Source organism: Plectropomus leopardus, chromosome 5, assembly GCF_026936395.1.
Source record: "Plectropomus leopardus strain MGB_pleo_1.0 chromosome 5, ASM2693639v1, whole genome shotgun sequence".
NCBI lineage: Eukaryota > Metazoa > Chordata > Actinopteri > Perciformes > Serranidae > Plectropomus > Plectropomus leopardus.
The window spans coordinates 24,486,142-24,506,885 of NC_142180.1; the positions used below are offsets into that span (position 1 = coordinate 24,486,142).

The 20,744-nt window shown below is 39.0% G+C and overlaps 1 protein-coding gene across 4 annotated transcripts; it reads right to left on the reverse strand.

Moving 5' to 3' along the window:
- Nucleotides 1-1,313: 1,313 nt before the first annotated feature.
- slc1a6 (solute carrier family 1 member 6) lies at nt 1,314-20,655 on the reverse strand. Of its 4 annotated transcripts, XM_042481079.2 has the most exons (12): nt 16,871-20,655; nt 16,667-16,749; nt 10,602-10,868; nt 10,357-10,494; nt 10,062-10,269; nt 8,983-9,025; nt 8,587-8,715; nt 8,185-8,369; nt 6,746-6,979; nt 6,095-6,289; nt 4,982-5,116; nt 1,314-3,126 (listed from the first exon to the last, which is right to left on the reverse strand). In XM_042481079.2, the coding sequence occupies exons 3-12, from the start codon at nt 10,822-10,824 to the stop codon at nt 2,928-2,930; spliced, it is 1,689 nt and encodes a 562-aa protein (XP_042337013.2). In that variant the 5' UTR covers nt 10,825-10,868; nt 16,667-16,749; nt 16,871-20,655; the 3' UTR covers nt 1,314-2,927. The 4 variants fall into 4 exon arrangements, with proteins under 4 accessions (XP_042337013.2, XP_087933911.1, XP_042337004.2 ...); XM_088077785.1 differs by lacking the exons at nt 16,667-16,749; nt 16,871-20,655 and adding an exon at nt 14,868-14,952; XM_042481070.2 differs by lacking the exons at nt 16,667-16,749; nt 16,871-20,655 and adding an exon at nt 12,681-12,885.
- Between the last annotated feature and the right edge of the window lie 89 nt (nt 20,656-20,744).

Consider the following 20,744-nt stretch of genomic DNA (forward strand, 5'->3'; position numbering starts at 1 on the left):
TTGTATTAGAGAAGTGTATGACTTACTGCACCCTGAACCTGGGATCCTTAAAACTTTTTGGGCATATGTGTCAGGTGAGAAATTCCAACATGTTCTCATCCCAAGTTATATATATATATTGCAACTTTGTCAGTAGACTTCCACATCGACATGTTAGCCTCTGGTTCTGGGATGCTGCTACTGAAGCTGGGACGTCAAAAAAAGTACAAGGTGGGACAATGGTATGTTTGGACAAAAATAGCATGTTTAGGATTAGGCAACAAAGGCACAGATGGATATATTTAGGAAACCATCACATTCAGATGGGAAGTGAACACTTGACTACTGCATGAAACTCCAGGTTTTTTTTAGTGCTCTTTATATCACGTCGTTACAGCATTTCTACCTCACCTCACAGGTGCCGTCTGGCCATCTGGTGGTGTATCATACATCTGCAAAAGGTGACTTTTTGCGTCGGGATCTTACACCAGTATCACTGTGAAAAAGGCAGTATTTCAGAATGAGAACGGGTTGGTTTTTCTCATTACATTGGATGAAGGAAGGAAGAAGGCCCCACCTCTAGCACTGTATCCAGTTCTCTTTATACATCCAGCTGAGTCAGACATTGCTTACAGCGCAGCAGGTACATTTTGAATTTGTCCAATATTTTGGTTTATGCCTAAATACCAAACAGTCACAGTGACATTCCCATCAGCTTCAGCTGTACTTTTGTTTAGTTCTTAGCTAATTTTAGCACGCTAACTATGATGATGAGCATGTTTGACATTGCACATTTTTCTGTATGTATTCTTTATTGTCACTGTGAGCATTTTAGCATGCTGACTTTAGCATTTAGCTCAAAGTACCACTGTGTAGCCTCACAGTGCTGCTAGCCTGACTGAAGACTCTTGTTTTACCAATTTTGTAAGTAACTAAGATGTCATATGATTTATATTTCAAGATGAGTGAAGGGGGTTTTATTTCTTGTTTCTTAAATACATTGAGTAGCCTATTATTTATGCAAATGAAGAAAACAAAAAGATCATTTCATAACCATTCCTTGGAGTGGCACCTGGATCCATTACAAAATAAAACATTGGTGATGTAAGACATTAAAATGACAACAGAAAATGTTGACATTTAAAGTGAAACACTAAAAGTTAAGTTTTGTTTTTAGTGTAAACTACAATCATTAAATGCAATTGTGTTAACATAGAAGTCACCCAACTGTAATTTTTTTCTCATATTAAATTTTAACCATGTGTTCAACAGCTTCTGGGAAGGAGGATATCCTCCACCAGGGGTAGCCACAAACACAATAATGAAAATCACAGTTCAATTCCTGAGCCATTTATTTGTCACATTTTTTCCATAATCTGTCCATCAACAATGTCTAGCTTTTTACTGAAATAACATCAAGCCTCAAAACTAAACTCATAGCATAAAAGTGACACAAAGTCAGAGGAACTATAAATGGTACATAACTTCAAACTTCCATAATTATACACAACACTTTCCTCTAAAACTATCAACACCAAAAAGCATAAAGCTACTGTACATTCAATTCCTCAAGGCATTTACTAACTTTCTTCACAGCACCTTTTCACAAAACAATAAAAATAAATCAATCATGAACTTGCAGTATGTTATTCCAGTCAAAATAGGCCAGTAGGTAAATTGAATGTTGATAGTGTGACTCATAAAGCAGAAAACACAGACAGGCAGGTCTAATAAGCATATTATTAAAACCAACAACAAAAAGTCTTTAAACTTTAAACAATAGTTGTTTATACTTATGAATAAGTAATGAATAAGTAATCTTAAAAAGAACAAATTAAAGATAAAAAAAAATTGATCATTTTCCTGTTTAATATTTCCTTCTACTAGGAAAACTTAATTATTTTTTGCAGTAAAAAAAAAGAAACAGTATAACTGCAGGTATTCCTGTGAGTAGTACAGTCCTTTACCCATAATTTAAAAAGCAATAGCACCACAAAATATAGGAAATACAAACAAATATAATATTATTATATGTTAAGAAAGCACTGAGTGAAAAACATTCTACCAAGTCACTTAAAATATATCCACTTCAGAATAATCAGTAGCAAAAATTCTCCCTCACGTCATCCTCCAGTGTTCAACAGTCAAGTACATTTAAAACTGCACAGTCAAACTGTGCAAGCAAACTTAAATAACGTAAAAAATATTCAAAACAATTTTAAGACTGGTGTATTTACATCTTGCTGATATGCTCCATTGATTATTTTTGTGTGTAGCACTGTAGTAGCCCCGTATCTAAGTCCTATTAGAGGTAGTTGTAATAAGAAGGACAAAAAAATAAGTTTTTCCAAAAGAAATAATGTGTATTAAGTGTTATGTCATGCAACAGCAATAGCCAACTTATGCAGATTTACATATTCACATGAGTGGAAAATCAACTGGTTTGCTTGTTATTCATGAATAGTGATGTTTCTCTTAAATAATACTTTGTATTCTAACACTGATGCTGGTAAGGAGTTAATGCTGCTCTGATTGTATGGATCATAAATGATACAAATATTTGAAAACATGATGAAGCTGAAAACTTTTTAAAAGTGATGTTAAAATGTCTTTGACATATTGAGCTTCAGCAGCAAAATGCCCCCAAATAACTGGCACCGTACGCAAAAAAAACCCGACTGTAGGTATCGGATGTGTATCTGTTTCTTAACAGCATGTGTACTTATTTTTGTCATGAAGCAGCCACTGGGCCGGGCTCCTTGTTTCCCAGAGAATTTTTTGTATTGAAAGAAAAATGCAATTTTGAGTAACTGTAAGAAATGATCTTCAAACCGCAAGCACTGGCTGAGTTGACCATGAGCTACTGGTTTCTAAGACTGTCCCTGCACCATTGCAAGCCAACTTTCTAGCTAATATGCTTTAGGTACATGAAGCCCTTAAGGGTGACTTCACATTATGGTCTCGCTGTTGCGATGGTTGTGTGAGTCGTTTTCCTGACAGATAAGCTGGTAGGGCTTCTCGTTCTCCTCAATTACAGAGTTGCACACCTCAGCATCCTGACTCTGCAGCTCTCCGCGGGAAAGGTGCTCCACGATGCCAGCCCCAAGCGAGTCACCTAGCACGTTGGTGGTGGTACGCAAGCGGTCCCTGGGGAGACAAGAAAGACAATCAGAAAAAAACAGATGTACAGTAGAGACCATGGAATGTATATAAAAATGTACAAAGTGACAGCTCCCCAAAAATGAAGCCAAAACATCTCCATCGCCCCCTGGTGGCTGGCTGCAGTACCGGTCACAAACCCCGCCCTCTCTTTGTTAGTGAATGGGACATGGCCAAACTTTAAACTCAGACTACACATCAAATACATTTGAATTTTTCTTCCCCAAAGATTATCTCTGTCATTTTAGGAGGTTCTTATCACCCTGATGTTTGTTCAAGTGATTTTTTCTGATAAGTTTGGTTTAAATTAGTTATTTGATGCTTTAAAAGGGGCATTTTATGTCATAAATGACAAATTTGTGACAATTCGTGTGCTCACAATCAACGGCGCTGTTCGTGATTAGTTGGACTGGTGTATGGGCAGCAAGTCCAACACCACAGAGATTGTGATTGTGCAGACTCTGCCCTCAAATTAAGTCAACAGCACAAGATGGCAGCGGCCGTATCCGGATATTTTGGCTTCATTTTTGTACAGTGGGGATAAGTCATGGATGTTTTTAGAGAACTGGATACAACATTGATATCTATGAAAGTTGCTCACTGGCACATGACGCCAAAAATACTCGGTTTCTACAGTTTGAAAGTACCCAGATCATCAGCATTGTGGGGTCCATAGAGCATGTGCACTGGAGACTTACGGTCGCCGAGCAACCAACTTCTGGTTTAGCACTCCGCTGACTTGAAAAAGGATAGAGTGATTTCATGGTGCGGTTCCTCTGGACTTTCAAAATGTTATAGGACCAAATGGATCAAATCGTGGGGTTAGAGTGAGTCATTTTGCTTTTGAGGACTAGGGCCATTTTTATGAAAAAAAAGCAACAAGAGCAAAAAAAACTTAGATTTCAAGAAATAAATTAATAATATTATGAGAATAAAGTTGCAACTTCAAGAAAAAAGTAATATCATGGGCAAAAACTCATACATTTATGAGACAAAAGTTGTATAATACGAGATTACACTCTTAAATTTACGAGAAAAAAAAACTGCAATATTATAAGATTAAACTCATAATATTATAAGATTAAACTTGCAATTTTATATGAAATTAAGTCACAGACTAAGACTGGAGAGTCTGGTAATGGTGTAAAAAGTGACAAATTATAAATAAATGATCAGAAGTAATGGATTAATGATCACAATTACGAGATAAAATGTTGAAAACATAAGAAATGGAAACTATGGATGGGAGATCTTACCATATTACCCAACTCTAAGGTCTTAATCTTTGGCTTTATTTCTCATAAAATTATGAGTTCAATCTCGTAAATTTATGAGTTTTTGCCTCATAATATTATGAGCTTTATTCTTGAAATCTAAGGTTTTTTATGTGTAACATGGGCCTAATCCTCAGTCATACTTTCCCAATGTAAGTCTATGGGGAAAAGTCTTTATAAACCCAGTGGCATCAAATTACGGACTCAGGACATTGCAGTACCACTGTTTGGCCACTGCAAAAACTGGCTTCAAGGCCCAGCGCTGTTCCTTGGGGCCTAAAGTAAGTGGAGAAGCATTGTCCATCTTTATATACAGTTTATGGTAGAAACCTACAAACAAGGAAAACATGATTGTGTGTCTGCTATAATATCAATCACAGCACAAAATGTATAAATGTGCCTCTAAACAATGTGCTTTATAATCTGTCACTCTGCATTATGCATCAATAACCTTTGTAGTGGTGGGACCTCTGGGCTCTCTGAAGCTTTACAATGACATTTAGGCCGGCAGACCCACAGAACAGCACACAGACCAATCCCCATCAAGCTGACATTTAGTGGGAACTCACAAGAACCAATCCACAGCGATGATCAGTGTAATGTCCTCTGTGGGCAGTCCCACCGATGTCAATACGATCACCATGGTAACCAGGCCAGCCTGAGGGATGCCTGCTGCTCCGATGCTGGCAGCAGTTGCTGTGATACTGAGTGGGCGGTGGGAGGGATGGAGAGGGAGTGAAGACATTTAATAAAAAAGGGAAACAAACAAACAGCACATGTGCACTCCTGATGGGAGAAGTAGAGTGATAAAAGCACGAGGAATTATAAAAATTATCTATGAGCTGATCACACAGCTATTTCATCTACAAACTGTACAGAGTTGTGCACATGTTGTCAAAGAGGATTTTACTATGAAGACAATTTTAGTACAATACTGCAGAAACTCTGTAAAATTCACACATTAGAACACATGCTCTGTTAATGAACAGGCTGACAACTGAGAAAGGTGCTGCTAAGACTTATATAGTTTTTACATCAGTTGTTTTGGGTTGTGCAGCCAGGGTCTGTCTTACCATTAGTCACTACTTCTATGTATATCCCCTTTCAAAACAATAAACTACAGTATATTTTAGATGAACAAAACAGAGTAGATCAATAGTAACAGATCAATAACAAGATGAAGATCAATAAAAGGATGGAGAGAAAACCACTAGAAGGCAAGAAAGAAGAAAGTATTCCACTAATTTAGCATTGCACGTCTTTAATGGCCCTGACACACCAGCTATTGGTAAATGTCGGGCCGAGCGTCTGTTGACCTAATCTTTGCAGTATGTTCTGCACCATTAACACCAGCTGGCCCTTTAAGCTCCAACACTGATTGTTGAATCAGCGTTGGAGCTGGCAGAGCCCATCCATGAATGAAATCACTCAAATTGCCAGCTCAGCTGAGTACACAAATAGTCCTGTCGTGCTTCTGGGTTCCCTTTTTTAACGCTGAATACAGACTACTGCCAGCTGTTGGTGTGGAGGTTTATTTCCTCTTTTGCAGGCACAGAAAATTCATGTTTGTTGGATGCCGAATGTGGTCTTTGCAGTGGACTCAAATGCAACTTTTTCCTCTAGCATCTACAGTATTTGTGTCTGTGGCGTAAACCAAAAACCAACAAAACTAGTGGGGTTACCTGATGGTGAGAATCTGACCAAAGTTCAGGTCCATGTCATTGACTTGGGCAATAAAGATGGCTGCCACAGCCTCATAGAGTGCAGTGCCATCCATGTTGATGGTGGCACCCACTGGGAGGACAAAACGAGTCACCCGTTTATCCACACGGTTGTTCTCCTCCAGACAGCGGAAAGTGATGGGCAGGGTGGCAGAGCTGCAAGGAGCAGAGAGAGAGACATTTAAAAATCAAGATTTGGAACATGTCAGACACAAAAAACAATACATTACACAGTATTCATTATAAATGTCCTATCCTATCCTATCATATATAGTATTGCACTGCAACATATCGTATTATATTGTATCGTATGGCATCATATGATATTGTATCGTATCATAACGTAACATAACCTGTTGTGTCGTAGGTAATAGGTATGGTAATAGGTAATGTCGTGTCGCGGTCGTAGGTCGGTAATGGTAATGCGTCGTGACGTGACTTGACGTGACGTATCGTATCGCATCATATTGTATCGCATCGCATCGCATCGTATCGTATCGTATCGTAATGTATCGTATCGTATTGTGACAATGTTACTAAGATTAAGGTCCCACTTAAACTAAAGGTAGTAAGTTGAGTTTTTGTTTCAGAAGGACAGAGGATAAGATTTACCTAGATGAGGTTCCCAAAGCAGTGATGAGCGCCTGCAGCAGTCCACCGATGAAGGTGAAGGGATTCCTCCTGGTCACCAAGAAGTATAGTAGTGGCAGAATAAAGAGGCCGTGGATGAGGAGACCCACAATAACCGTCACGGTGTACATCCCCAGCTGGCCGCCCACCTCTGCAAGGTTCTTCATCTCCACGATCTTCCCTGCTATGAGGAACAGGATGCCGACTGGAGCATACCTGAGAGGTGAGATGTTTGTGCATTGGGACAATAGAGAGATGAGGATCAAAAAGAGGAGAAAATTCTTGACAAATTGAAGTCCTGGACTCAATGTTTTACAACAGCAAAACTATATCAAAATCTCAGTTTACAAACTCACACAATTTGTGCAGTATAATCCAAGCCTCATTTAATCAGTTATTTGCTTGGTACTTCCCGAACAGACGGCTCTCTCTGACTGGACTCTTCAAAGCCAGACTCCATCTACAAAAGCATTAATTTTAACATGCTGAACGCTGGAGCTGCTGGTCTACTGCTGGTCTGCTCCTGCCTTGATTGTTAGTTTGTGTTGTTACGTCACTTTGTTGGTTTAAAGTGTTAGTTCAGATTCACCAAATTAACGAAGCAGAGGTAGACCATGTTCAGCGAGGAAAACTGCTGTTTTTGTCAGCGAAGTCTTGCTCTGAAGAGACCATAAATTGAGTTTCACTTTCAGTTCCCCGTTGGAAAGGCCGTGCGTCTGTCCGCTTGGGAAGCACTGAGCAGATGAGTAAATAAACGAGACTCGGATTATACAGCACAAATTGTGTAAGAGTTTTCTGTTGTTAAATGTGGTCCCCTATGATTTCAGTTCATCAAGAGTTTTCTCTGTGTGTGGATCTTTCATTTAATGTGGAGGCACATGGGAAAAACACAATTTTCTTCACAAATTTAATGTAAAACAAGGGCAGAGATTAATAAACAAGTGGTAATTTAGGGGGTGAAGTATTCATCTAAGCCCCCAAACAACCAGTTTTCTTGTTTTACTTTTCCCTTAATAGCTTTAAGTTGAAAGCTAATCAGTTTATTTTCAGTCTGTCCAACAGTATCATCAAGAGTACGTTCTGTATCAGCTTGTCCAAACTCTCCGTTGAACCTATGTATCTATCCATATGTTTAAACCACATGTGTTTATGGCTTTCAATCAAATTTAATATTTTACTTCTCCACTTCAATTTGATAGCCTATCTTTGGGAACTTTAGGATCTCTAGTCTGTTGGTTTGAAACATCTGGCTGCACAGTCTAAGTTAATACTGAATGATAAAACAGTGGGTCAGCTGTGTTTTAAGAAGATAATCACGTCATGTCAAGTCGGCCTTTATTATTATAGCACATTTAATCAGAGAATGACGCTGTGTCTTAAAAACAAGGAATTGAAACTGCCAGTGAAACATATTTACTGACCAGATGATGATAGACACGAGCCTCATAATGGCTTCATTCAGGCAGTCAAAGAAGTCCCTGAGGGCCTGGCCCTGCTGCTTCATGTTGCCGATGACCAGACCGAAGCACATGGAGAAAACCACCAGACCCAGAGCGTTCACACCGTTAGAGGAGCCGGACACAGGCACAGTCTCCTCCACTGTCTCCTGTGGAGTAGAAAGTACATGTAAGGAAATTTTATGTGTATTCCTGCTGAAGTGCTTCCCACAAAACATAAGACGTAGTGAAATACAAAAGACTTAGTAAAAGGAAAAGACACACCCTTACAGGATTAATGGAGCGCTAGTGAGAGGATAAGAATGGGTCTTTAATTATTTTTCTTTCCACTTACATCTTGTTATCCCCAGAGGAGATGTCACCCACCTGTATGGTGTGCAGAACCCTGCTGAGGTTCACGCTCAGGTTAGAGTCGGTCACGTTGAGCGAGTCAGTGAGATTCAGGGTCACTGTCACGTTCCTTGTGTGCACAGTCTTCTTGTATACCGTTTTATACTGCAAGATAGAGCATGGAAAATAATAAAAACACATGGATTATATTTGTTTTTAGGTTTCCAACAGTGAAATATGAGGCAATAAATTTCACAATAAAATAAGGTGGGTTTTTTGTCTTTGATGTATTCTCTTTGGGGTTGGGTGAGATTGATGATGGGAGTTGTATTACATGAAATGGTTGTGTTTACTGTTTCTACAAATTAAAATAAAATATATTAAATGAAATTCTATTCATATTATATAACTGATGGGAAAAGACAACCTCACCTGCTTGAAACAAGCCTCTACCAGATTGGGAGGAAACATGTTCCTGTGATAAAAAGGAGAAATTATGAATTTGTGCTCATGTTTCAAGAAAAGTTGGAAAAGGCTGTAAATGGTGTAAATACGCTAATCAAAAACCCATAGACTTTATATAAGAAATGAATGTAGTTATCAAAACATCACCACTTGGTTTGTGGACTGCACTTTTAAGCCTCAAGTTTGTTATTTTGTCAATCACAAAGCAGCCACACCCTAACGCAGACCATGCTCTATTGTCTATTTTACTTTACATGGGACCATAATTTTTTAAAAAATGACCATTATGTTGTACTGGAGAGGACTTGAAACTAGCCATAAATCCATAAACCCATAAGGAAATTTTTTTACTGAGGTTAAAAAATCAAGTGAGAAGTTGGGCAATTTTTTCATTGACTTCTATAGAATCTGAGTCGCCCCCTGCTGGCCATTAAGAAAAAATGCAGGTTTAAGGCTCTTCTGCACCGGTTTCACCCGTCAGACCCGGAGGCCCCACTTCTTCCATACAGTCTGCGCAATAATCATGTGATAATTTTGGATGAATGAGTGTTTGCATTTACACACCCGCTGTTCCAACTATTCTTTTTCTGTCCTCAAAAGTAATAAGTTTTGAGGGGGTACTTTGACATTTTTGGAAATGCACTTAAAACTTTTTTTTGCTGAGTTAGATAAGAAGATTGATTAAACAATTTATTTTGGAGTACAACGAATTTCCAGCACAGACCTTTTAATCTAAAGTACCATTTTCTGCTGTAGGTGAGAGAATAATTAACAGCTACTTAACATAGCAAACTAGCTTGACTACATGGCCAAACGCAGGTATGATGCAGAATATATTAAAGCATCTAGACCCTAAACTGATGACTAAGGAGAAATCTGGACCACATGGCTGGACCAGCTGGGAATCACTGAGCTAGCAGATCTCCCTAAATCCTACACACTACTCCTTAGATGTGAAATATGTCAAACTGTGGCTCCAAACAGCTGATACAGTAACAACATCTGTGTGTTCACAAGTAAATTGAGTAAAATTTCTCAGCTGTCACCTGATGAGATCCAGGAAAGCATCAGCAGCCTGAACTGGCTCGATGTTCCCGCTGTTGGCCACAGGACTGTCCCTGCTGCCCCTCCCTGGCCGGATGATCATCACAGTGACGATGCCGATGGCCACGGCAATCAGGGTGGTCACCATGTAGTACACCACTGCGCGCACACCCATTTTACCTGACGCCCTGCTGTCCAAGGAGGAAATACCTGAAACAGTGGAAATTCATTAGAGAATGTTATCACGAGCAAATGAAGATTTTATTATCAATGTGTTTGTGCTCGTTAAATGCCAACCTGTGACCAGACTGGAGACGATGAGAGGCAGCACCAGCATCTGCAGCATTCTCATTAGCAGCTCCCCTGGGAAGGCAAAGTACTTGATCTCCCTCAGGGACAGGTTGCGGGGACGTAGAGCAAAGCCCAGGATTACACCTGAATATTTTTTGCACATACACGCAAAAGCACAAATGTAGACAAAGTCAAATAAGGTTATCTGACCGCAGAGAAAACTGTTTAACGTCTGCTCTGTCTTTACTCACCCAGAATCACAGCGGCGACGGTGAACAGAACGAACAGGTTCCTCTTGAGGAAACCTTTGACGCTGTCCCGACTGATGGAGCTCATCCTCTCCCTCATGCTGCTGGCTCTCTTCTCCATGGTCCTGCGTAGGCGTCTCCTCAGGTCTCCTCTCTCTGGAAGTGGGGGTTTGTCTGCGTCCTCGTTCAGGAAAAGACTAGCACTGTTGGGGGGCTTCTCGTTCATAATCAGCTCCAGCACCTGGTCCAGGAGGCAGGTCTCGTGGGAAACTATGCAGAGAGAGGACAACGTAGGGAGAGATAATCAGTCACATATTACGTTTCTCTCATGTGCAACTTTTGGCAGGAGAGAACAGGCCTAAAGAATGTCCACACACATTGATATTGTCCAACAGGCAGAAAGCATCCGCTGTCAAACCAAAAACAGATGATGGAAAATTACTGAGAGTAAACAGGAGGGAGTTTCCCATCAAACGTGTTTGCTGGTGTGTTTAAACGATCAAAGCAGTTGATTAAGACTGAAAATAATAAACCAAACCAAGCTGTGACACAGTAATTAGAGGAATAATTAAATAATCTGCTCGACCGAAACTTCATTTTTTCCACTCAATAAATATGTCAGCAGTAAGTGGGACAGTGTCTCTGTTTGTCTTTAGATTGCTCTTTTCTTGGACGTACCTGTCACACAGATTACAATAGTTAGAGCTAAAATGAGGCTCATGTAACCGCGGAGAGCATTTAATATGTGGAGACTGATACAGTCAATACTGGCTAGGAAATAAGGGGCTTTTTTTTGGTGAATCTCCAGATACTGACTTTCTCTTCTTAGTGCCCAGAAAGTAAATGAGTCCTCATATAAATTTACAAATGTGGCAATATCTAATCCATCCAATTCAATCCAAATGTATTCATTAATCACCTTTAAAAACACTAATAGTTGACCAAAGTGCTGTAAAAAAAATTTAAAAAATACATAGAAAAACAGCAAAAACACACACAGTTGAATAAATAGATAAATAAATAAAATAACAGTGGAAACACAGAAACCATGTAAACAACACAATGTATCTTGTTTTTTCTGTTTTATATCATTGTATTCTAAATATCTTTGATTTTTGGACTTTTTACTGGACAAGCAAGCAATGAGAAAACAAAACATTTGTCTTTGGTGAATTTTCAGCTGTATTTTTCCACAGTTTTAGGTCTTTTTAAATACAGAACGATTAAACAATGAATTGAAATAATCAGCAGAGTAATCAATATTGAAAAAAATTAGCTGCAGTTCCAATCGGAAATAATCTGGACCGATAGTAGTCCGTTACAGATTGAGTCATCACTCAGAAATGACTAACACAACTCCCAGAAATGGAGGGAAAATGATCTGTAACAACATCCCATTTCTATTCATTCTACTCTCTGCTGTAATAAAAACATATAAATAAAGTACTTGAAAAAAAGCACTTGTTCATGACATCAGATTGTACTATACTGAGCGATTTTGTCTGAGTTATTAAGATTATTAATAAACAAGAGAAAGCACAATAAAAACTTATAGATGCATATAAAAGCAGAATATATCTACAGACTGGTCATCTCTTCCTGGCAGAGCAAACGTAAATAGAGATTATGATCAACTTTAAATTACACTGCATGACCTTGAATGTGTGGCAAGATACACGTGTAGTTCTGGTTTCCTAATAATTACGTGACTAAAGCTGTATTAACTGCCTTTTTTGTACTATAGCAAGAACATGAATTTCAGCAAAATCTTTCCAGTTATACTGTTTTAATAAATAGATAAGATCTGAAACAGCACAGAGGTTCTGTAATCTTACCGTGTTTCCTTCTGCTGAGTAACACAAAGCGGTCTGTGTGTAGCACGTGGCTGTTGCTCTCACTTCTCCTTATCTATCTAGGTTGTTTATCTACGTTTCCTCTGAATAACCCTCTGCAAACAGACCTGCGCTTGAAGAACAATATAGTGTGCGGCCAGCCTCTTCATCGGCATGTCCTTTAAAATACAATCACTCTGAGCAGCAGCACATGTATATTTATATTCTTCCCTGGAGGACAATCACTCACCATATGATCTCCAAAGACTTCATTTATTCTGCTTCTGTCAATTGATTTTCTTTTGTCCATTGTTTTGTGGTTTATCAATAAATCCCATACACGGTGTATAGACCCATTGTTGAGCGGGTTATGAGATGACCCTAGATAATCCAAGCCCAATATTTAGCTCGCTGTCAGATGCAGAATAATCAGATCTCACACAGCACTGCTCACACTCAACTGTCAACAATAAGTGTGTGTGTGTGTGTGTGTGTGTGTGTAACTGAAGCACAAGAGGAAACATCTGACAAAATGTGAATTGCAGTCACTGTGTTTCACAACAAGTTTGATGATACTTTCTCATTATTTCTGTGTGCTGAATGGATGAGAGCATGGCAGCTTGGTTATTATAAACTTCTCTATTACCTTCTTTAGCAATGAAATGAACGACCACCTATAATAACAAAATGTAATATCATGCTCTACTTATGACATAAATGAGACAATGAAGGAACAATGAAGCTTTAGGTGAAGGAGTAAAACTGAAAAACATCTGCATAAAGACAAAACGCCATTGTGCTTATACACTTTTAATTTAAGTCATTATTACTTTAAAGTAGTCTTTATCTACATACTCTGCATCGCCAAGAATTTCTATTTCCAACCATTTTTAATTGAAAAATACCCATCAGCAGTATAATGTTAATCATGCCAGCAACTACATGCAGATTTTATATTATTCATCAATATACAGATTTGTTAATACATAAATATAATATTAAATTTGTTTTTGTCATTGCCTCAATGGCAGGGGTTAAAGGAATACTTCAGCCCCTAAATAATCATTTGTAGTTCAATAACTCACATTGTTATACGTTCAATTTGTGATTAAAACTTTTTTCTCATATGCCTCCGCAGTGAACGAAGAATCCAAAAATTTAAGTCAGAGGGGTAAAATACCAAAACATCTCTTTGCAAACTCTCACATGACTCATGCAGTATAATCCAAATGTCATTTATCCAGTTATATGTTCAGTACTTCCCAATCGGACAGTCGTCTCCAACAGGAAACCGAACAAAAAGTGGACTTTGATCTATGTTCTCTTCAAAGAAGACTCCACTGACAAAAACATCGTTTAACATTGTTGAACATTGGAGCTGCTGGGCTACCCCTGCCTCAGTTAGTCTGTTATTGTGTGTCTTTGGTGTTTAAAAGGGTAAGTGATTTTGGATTCTTCATTCACATTGGAGGCATGAAAAAAAAATGTTCATGCCTAAGTCAAAGTTCACAAAATAAACGTAACACGGGCTGATAACTGATAAACTGCCACCCGGCCAACACTAAGAGCTACATGCCAATTTTAAACATTGATTGTTTGAGAAATGAAAAGAAACACAACCAGAATTTTCTATTTGAAATGCTAGATTCTTATGATACCCACAGCCTGAGTAAACAGGTTCAGTTTTAACCGTGTGTCCAATGTATTACACTGTTTTATTACATTTTTCTCTGAGTTTCTTCTGAGCAGCTGTGTCGCAAGCCCCATGCCAAAGCAGCAACTTCCACTCTAAAGCCACCAGCTCCTGCTCAAACTGCTCAGCACTCTTCTGTCTGACAACCCAAATATCCACCAATAAACCAAGACAGAGCAGTGATAAACATTTAAGCATTAACAACAAGGAAATAGTGGACTATAATAATAATGGAAAGCATCATTAATCCTTAGATAGTCATACATATCTCACAACATTTTTGCAGCAACATTTTGAACTCAGTGTCAGTTTGTTAGAAGGGCACGCAGCTTGTAAGGCAGAGCAAATTTCACACCTCAACAGAAAGTCACTTCAGACTGCCATGTTAAAACATACTGGCACACAGGGATCTCATCTCAAGCTGTTACTCATTTCTAATTCTGTATTACGGTCTAACCCATTTTTTTCTGTACCTGCATCACAGTAAAGCTACACTCAAAAGCTATGACTTATCAGGTGATTTATTTCACAGGTCTTATTTAATAAAACAAGAATTCAAAATCAGACACAGAGCACTGTATACGCGGCCATGAAGGTGCTACAATCTGAAAAACTCCTCAATATAAATGAAATTTTTCTGTCCTGGCAAATTTCTACACTGAATCGCACAAAATGCAGAGCTGGAAAAATCTTCTAAGCTTTGCAGACTTCAATGATTCAATGAGCTGCTTGTTGATTACTCACCACTCATGGTGTCAAACAGTCCAATCAAAGTCAAAGTGGACAGAGAGCCAGGACGGCGTGTGAGAGTGTCCCAAGCTGAGCGACACAGTGACAGGGTGTCTCGCTGCTCTGTTCTCATAAGCACACAGACATGAAAAGGCCTCTCATACAGCCTGACCTTCTCACAACTCCACACGCACACACACACACACACACACACACTCTCATACACACACACACAAACACAACCTTTTGCGGTCCACTACAAGTCCATCAAAGTCAAATCCATCCATCTAGTTTCCATTCTTCTGATCAGTCTCAGCAAACTTCCTTTACACTACAGATCTACTTCTCTCAACACTTTGCACAGAATCATGTTCATATGATAATACACCAAACAACATTTTGCACAACATGACGTACCCAACCAAACATCCTAACGAAAATCCAGGCTTTTTTAAGTGACAACAATTTTACAGTGAAAATCACTGGGAGCTCATCAGTGGGCGGTTCCTTTCGGGAGTAATCAGAATTGTTCGGTCTAAGAAACACGATAGGTTATGCCTTAAATAATATGTGCCTCCTTTTTTAAATAAAACAAATACAAAAATATCAATATACATCAATCAAGCAGCTCCATGTAGCATAGTTTTGTGCTGACAAGCAGTAAAAGTGCATTAAACAGACAAAAAGCAAACTGTCATGGTCAAACGACCGTTTGTATGGTTAAAATTTAACAAGCTGAGACTTCGATGAGACAAATGACAATCAAAAATGACGGTAACATGTTAGGAAAAGACCAGCTTAGTCAAGTGCCAGTCAGTACCTTGACATGATGTTAGAAAAAGTCATATTATTGTGTTAGTCCAACTAAAACTGTACATTTAAAATATATGTAAATATGTTAGTCGAACTGAAACCATACTTTCTCGAAGTCGGACTAACACACCTAGATAATGCGGTCGGGGATCTGATTTATTCTTTCATGTATACGCCTCAACCAGACCTGAACTGGAACTGCATGGGCCATAGTCCCAGAGCTCGGCTTTGACCCGGAAATCAAACTGTATAAACTCCTAGAAGAAATTCGGCCAACATAAATAAAGAAGAAGGTAAGAAAACAAATCAAGACAAAGGTATCAACATGGAAAGCGCTATACGTGTTGCCACTGTTCAAAATGCAACCCGATCGCAGTTTGCTAACTTGTTTGATCGCGTAATAGGTCAACCAGAAGAAGATCCGATAGCAAGTAGCTGAAAGGGGCCAAGCCGCCACCTACCGTAGCTGAGTTGGACATACTTAATAAATAATAAATAAATAAATCCATTCTCAAGGACAGTAGTTCAGTTAAATGGCACAATCCAGCTATAACTGTAACTCGCCTTTACCGTGCATGTAAACGTACGGATCTATTCAGACCTAAGCATTTAAATTGAATGTAAATTTCATCAATGCAATACCCACTTGCAAGCTTCTCAGTTCAGTGACGGCATGTGTGCACAGGTTTAAATATCAAGATATCTCAGTTGCTACTGTATTGATTTTGACCATTCATTTTTAAATCTTCATTGTGCAAGTCCCCAAACTTCATGAAAGTGTAATAGTAAATTGTTGGAATATCCCTTTAATTTGTAGTCAGTTGAGCTGTTTGCTCTATCAAAAATCCAGTAAGCATAAAAATGATTGTCAGATATTTAGATTGATAGATAGATGCACCAAAAACACTAAATAAACAGCTTTTCTCACAATGCATGATTAATTGCATCATCTAACGTTACATAAAAGTTTTAACAAGGAGAGAAAAGATAAAGTCAGATACCCTGTTTGCAGCCTTCGGATGTGTCAAACCCTCATAAGAAGACAAACCCGTCCGTCTTCTGCTGTTTGTCCTCCCCGAAGACGCTGCAAAAAAAAAACAGATATTCAAACTTTACAATCTTCCACACAACTTCCACGCAAACTGTGTCAGAGTTATCTGCAAAGTGTCACTTAATATGCGACTAATTACAAATCTCACACACACCTCTGTCTGTCCAAGACGCTCCTCACACCGGCGTGTGGATTACTCTCTGTGTCTCTCTCTCGCAGCCGGTAATGAACTGCTGTTGCCCACACACTGAATATCCTCTCATCACTTTCACTGTTACTGTATCTCCCGTTTTTACTATCAAGCGGCTTGTGCGCTCGTCCGTGAAGCCTCCGGCGGAGAGGAGCGCCCGGGAGGTCCGCGTGGGAGGAGGAGAGGTTAAGGAGCCTTCACGAGAGAGAGAAAGAAAAACCACCTGCTGCCCGTCCACAGCCACGACGCCTGTGTGAAATACTCCCGATTAGCTGCTGTCTTAATTCACAATTAGATACATGTTGGAAGAATTAGCCACTTGATGATAGCGTCATTATGTGGCTTTACATGATGAGGCCACACACAGACACCAGCAGCCATGCTGCCTATTAAAGGCTGATTTTGGGTCCTGGAGGAGCCTGCAGTAACGCATAAACACTCAGCAGTACTCTTAGCTCTGTACAACTCTGGGGAGATGGTGTATTTGTAACCCTTTGGCACCCAGCTGCAGCTTTCCAACTCCAACACCCACTCATCATGTTCACAGAAGTTGTATTGATATGCATGAGCTGCACCATTTTTTTTTATTAGCACAAACTGGGGATGATACTGCAAGTGCAGGTTACAGGTGGCTTGTGGGTTTGCACAAAGACAAAAAAAAAGCATAAAAATTACAATAGGCTAAATTTCAACACTATAGTTTAATGTTATCAAATAAATTCTAAAGCAATGTCCTATTGGGGTTTTAGGGATTCTTTAAAAAAAGTTCTGCACTTTAAGAATTTGATATTTCCAACCATTTGTATGGTGACAAAAGTAGGTGTTTTAAGTTTTTGGGACAGGTCCAGTAATTTTCATGGTAACAAAAGTCGATGTTTGTTAACAAGGATTCTGGGCTTTTTTTTTTTTTGAGCAACAAAAGCAGGTATTCTTTTTAGACAAGAGTTTAGGAAAAGTCCTTCCGTTTTTGTAGAGACAAAAGCCGGTATTTTGAACTAGAGTTCGGGACATGTCCTGCCACTTTTGCAGCAAAAAAACAAGTGCTTTTTTAACAAGTACTCGGGACGTGTCCAGTTGTGTTTGTAGCCACAAAAGCAGCTGAGATCAGGGCATGTTCAGCTTCATTTGTAGCGATTAACTTGGGTCTTTCACACAACAGTTTGGGACGTGTCCAGCCATTTTTTTTCAGTGACAAATGCAGTTGTTTTCTTTAACAGGAGTTTCGGACATTTCCAGCTGTGTTTGCAGAGACTAAATTGGGTCTTGTTACACATTTCAGGGCATGTTCAGCTGTCTTTGTTGTGTTTTGTTGTTGTTTTAAAAAAGTGAGTACTTTAAGGCGAAACATATTTTCCTAACCCTCAGTAAGTGTTTTTGTGCCTAAACCTAACCATATTTTTTTTTACCACAGCTCTGTCATAACATAAAATTTAAAAAAATGAAACATAAAGGACTGTAAAGTTTCAACATATTCGCTACTTATGAAACAGACAAATCTGTGGTTTGCAGAAACATACACTCCCAACGTTTATTCTAGCGAATGGAAAATAATAAAACTCCAAGATTGCTCGATACAATCAAAGCTTCAGAGATGTCACTAAATGGACCTTGTGATGCAACAGTTCAACTTCTCTGAAGTTGTTGATTCCTACATTTTGTGAAGACTTTAGTAGCAAAAGGATGTTTTTGTATAGCTACATGGACATATTTCAAATGTTGTATTCCAAATTTAACCAAACATATTTTGTATGTTTGGAAATTAAAAGTTGTGTATGTTATATATCTGCTATTTGATAACACAAAGGCAAACCTCTGCGTGCCTGTACATTCACTGCAGACATTCAGGGAGCCGTTTATTGCGCCTAACATGCAGATGAATCTGAGGCGGTGGACTTCCCTCTGGTTACAATCTGGTGCAGGACCAAAATGATATGAGCAGATTGCATCGCCATGGCAACACAATTATGCTGCCATAACGTGGGAGGCAAGGATCATGTATGATCCACGGTTAGATAGTGTAATTATTCACCCGCCTGCAGGGAGGAACGTTTATCTCCGTGTTATCTTTTAGTGCATGGAAATTGCATTCTTCTGGTGCGACATATTAACTGTATTGTTTAATTTGATGTGATTTCTGTAATTGTGCATTTACAAACGGTTTGATAAATCTGTAAATTAATACATTGAAATGTGTTTACACCGATTCAGGTCAAACAAATCAATTAAGTCCCTTTGAGCACCATGGCAACACAATTACAAAGAGTAACCATAATTTGTAAATCCAGATTAAATTATAGCACACAGTACCTCCTGTAATGAAGTTGGTCATAGCGCCCACTTATAGCTGCCCATTAGTTACCTAGCAACATGCAACGTGTTCATGTTGCGGTATTGGTGCTTGCTGGCTGTTCGTGCAGCCGCTTTATTGTCTCATAACATGGTATCATAGTATTATGATGCTCAGGCAAGTGGAATGGAGCATGCTTCCCTCAGTCCCTGCAACACAAGTAATAGAAACACACACACACACACACATACACACACACACACACACACGGTTAGCTCATCAATTATTTCTCAAAGGGGGATATTAGCTCAGCGTTGCCCTAAATCGACCCTCTCCCATGATGTGACACAGACCAGGTGTTATTTTAAGACTTAAAAAACATTGCACAGCAAATTCAGCGCAGCTTCGACTGGCCCTCAGAAAACAGAGAACTTTCTGGTAACACATTACATTATTTACTGTCTGCAATCACAAAGCTGATAACTAACATTATCAGTAAAATTTACAAACTGCAATTGCCTCAATCAAAGATGATGACACAAATTAGTTGGCTTGTTCTTAAAGTTACCCCATTACCACGACTTTATTTCAGTACTTCAGAATGGGTAGGCCTATAGCGATACATTAATACTTCATCAAACTTTCCAGGCATTCACGGATAAGCAAACTGCGAGCGCTTTCTAACTTTACCTGCTTGTTAGACATTCTTGCCACCAACTAGCTGCACATGCTTATGGACCAGACCGTGTACCTCGCAAAACGTAAGGAAAAATTAAAGTCTCGTAGCTGTCAATATAATTTTATGTGTTTAGATTTAATTTTGACAATCTTGCATTTATGTCTTGTTTTTCTTCTACAGATATGTGTAATAATTGTTTTGCGACCTTAATAAATGAATGTTGATTACTTCGATGTTGCTTTAATCTTTCCCCATTCAAGGGGCTCTATGACCCAACACACTGGCCATTATTTCGTGATCCGGACATGAACAGATGTGTGTGTATTACATGACACTAGGGACGTTTTAACAGTCACGCAGCCCAGCACTTAAGATTTTAAAATAGTACTGTAGGAATGCATTTTGCGTAACGCTGGACAGTTTGGGGGATTTTTATACCATCTCCAGGACAACAGATTTTCTAATTTCATAACTTTTCTGTGAATTTCATGATCTTGGGAACCCTGGAAAATGGAGCAATGTGTGTTTCTAAAAGCCTACATGAAAATGAACGAGTGCAACAAACTTTCTCACAAGCTTTTTTAATAGTGACTTGCTTTCTGTGAATCGTTTTTCTAATTGTGCTGCAGACCGTTTGTCTCCCCGAGTCCTCGGTTCAAAGGCGAGTGATTGGTTCCAGGCTCACATATTTAAGAGATGAAAGTAGAAAAGCTCTCTGTATCGAAGAGCCTCGGTAAACACTGAAAGGTCAGAGAATAGATTCTTTGCTTTGAAATGTCAGCTGATTACTTTATGACATGAAGCTATTTGAAGAGCCCGTTAGATTAAAAGAAGACTTTTCAGCGTGGAGAGGGAGTGGGTGAAAAAATAAC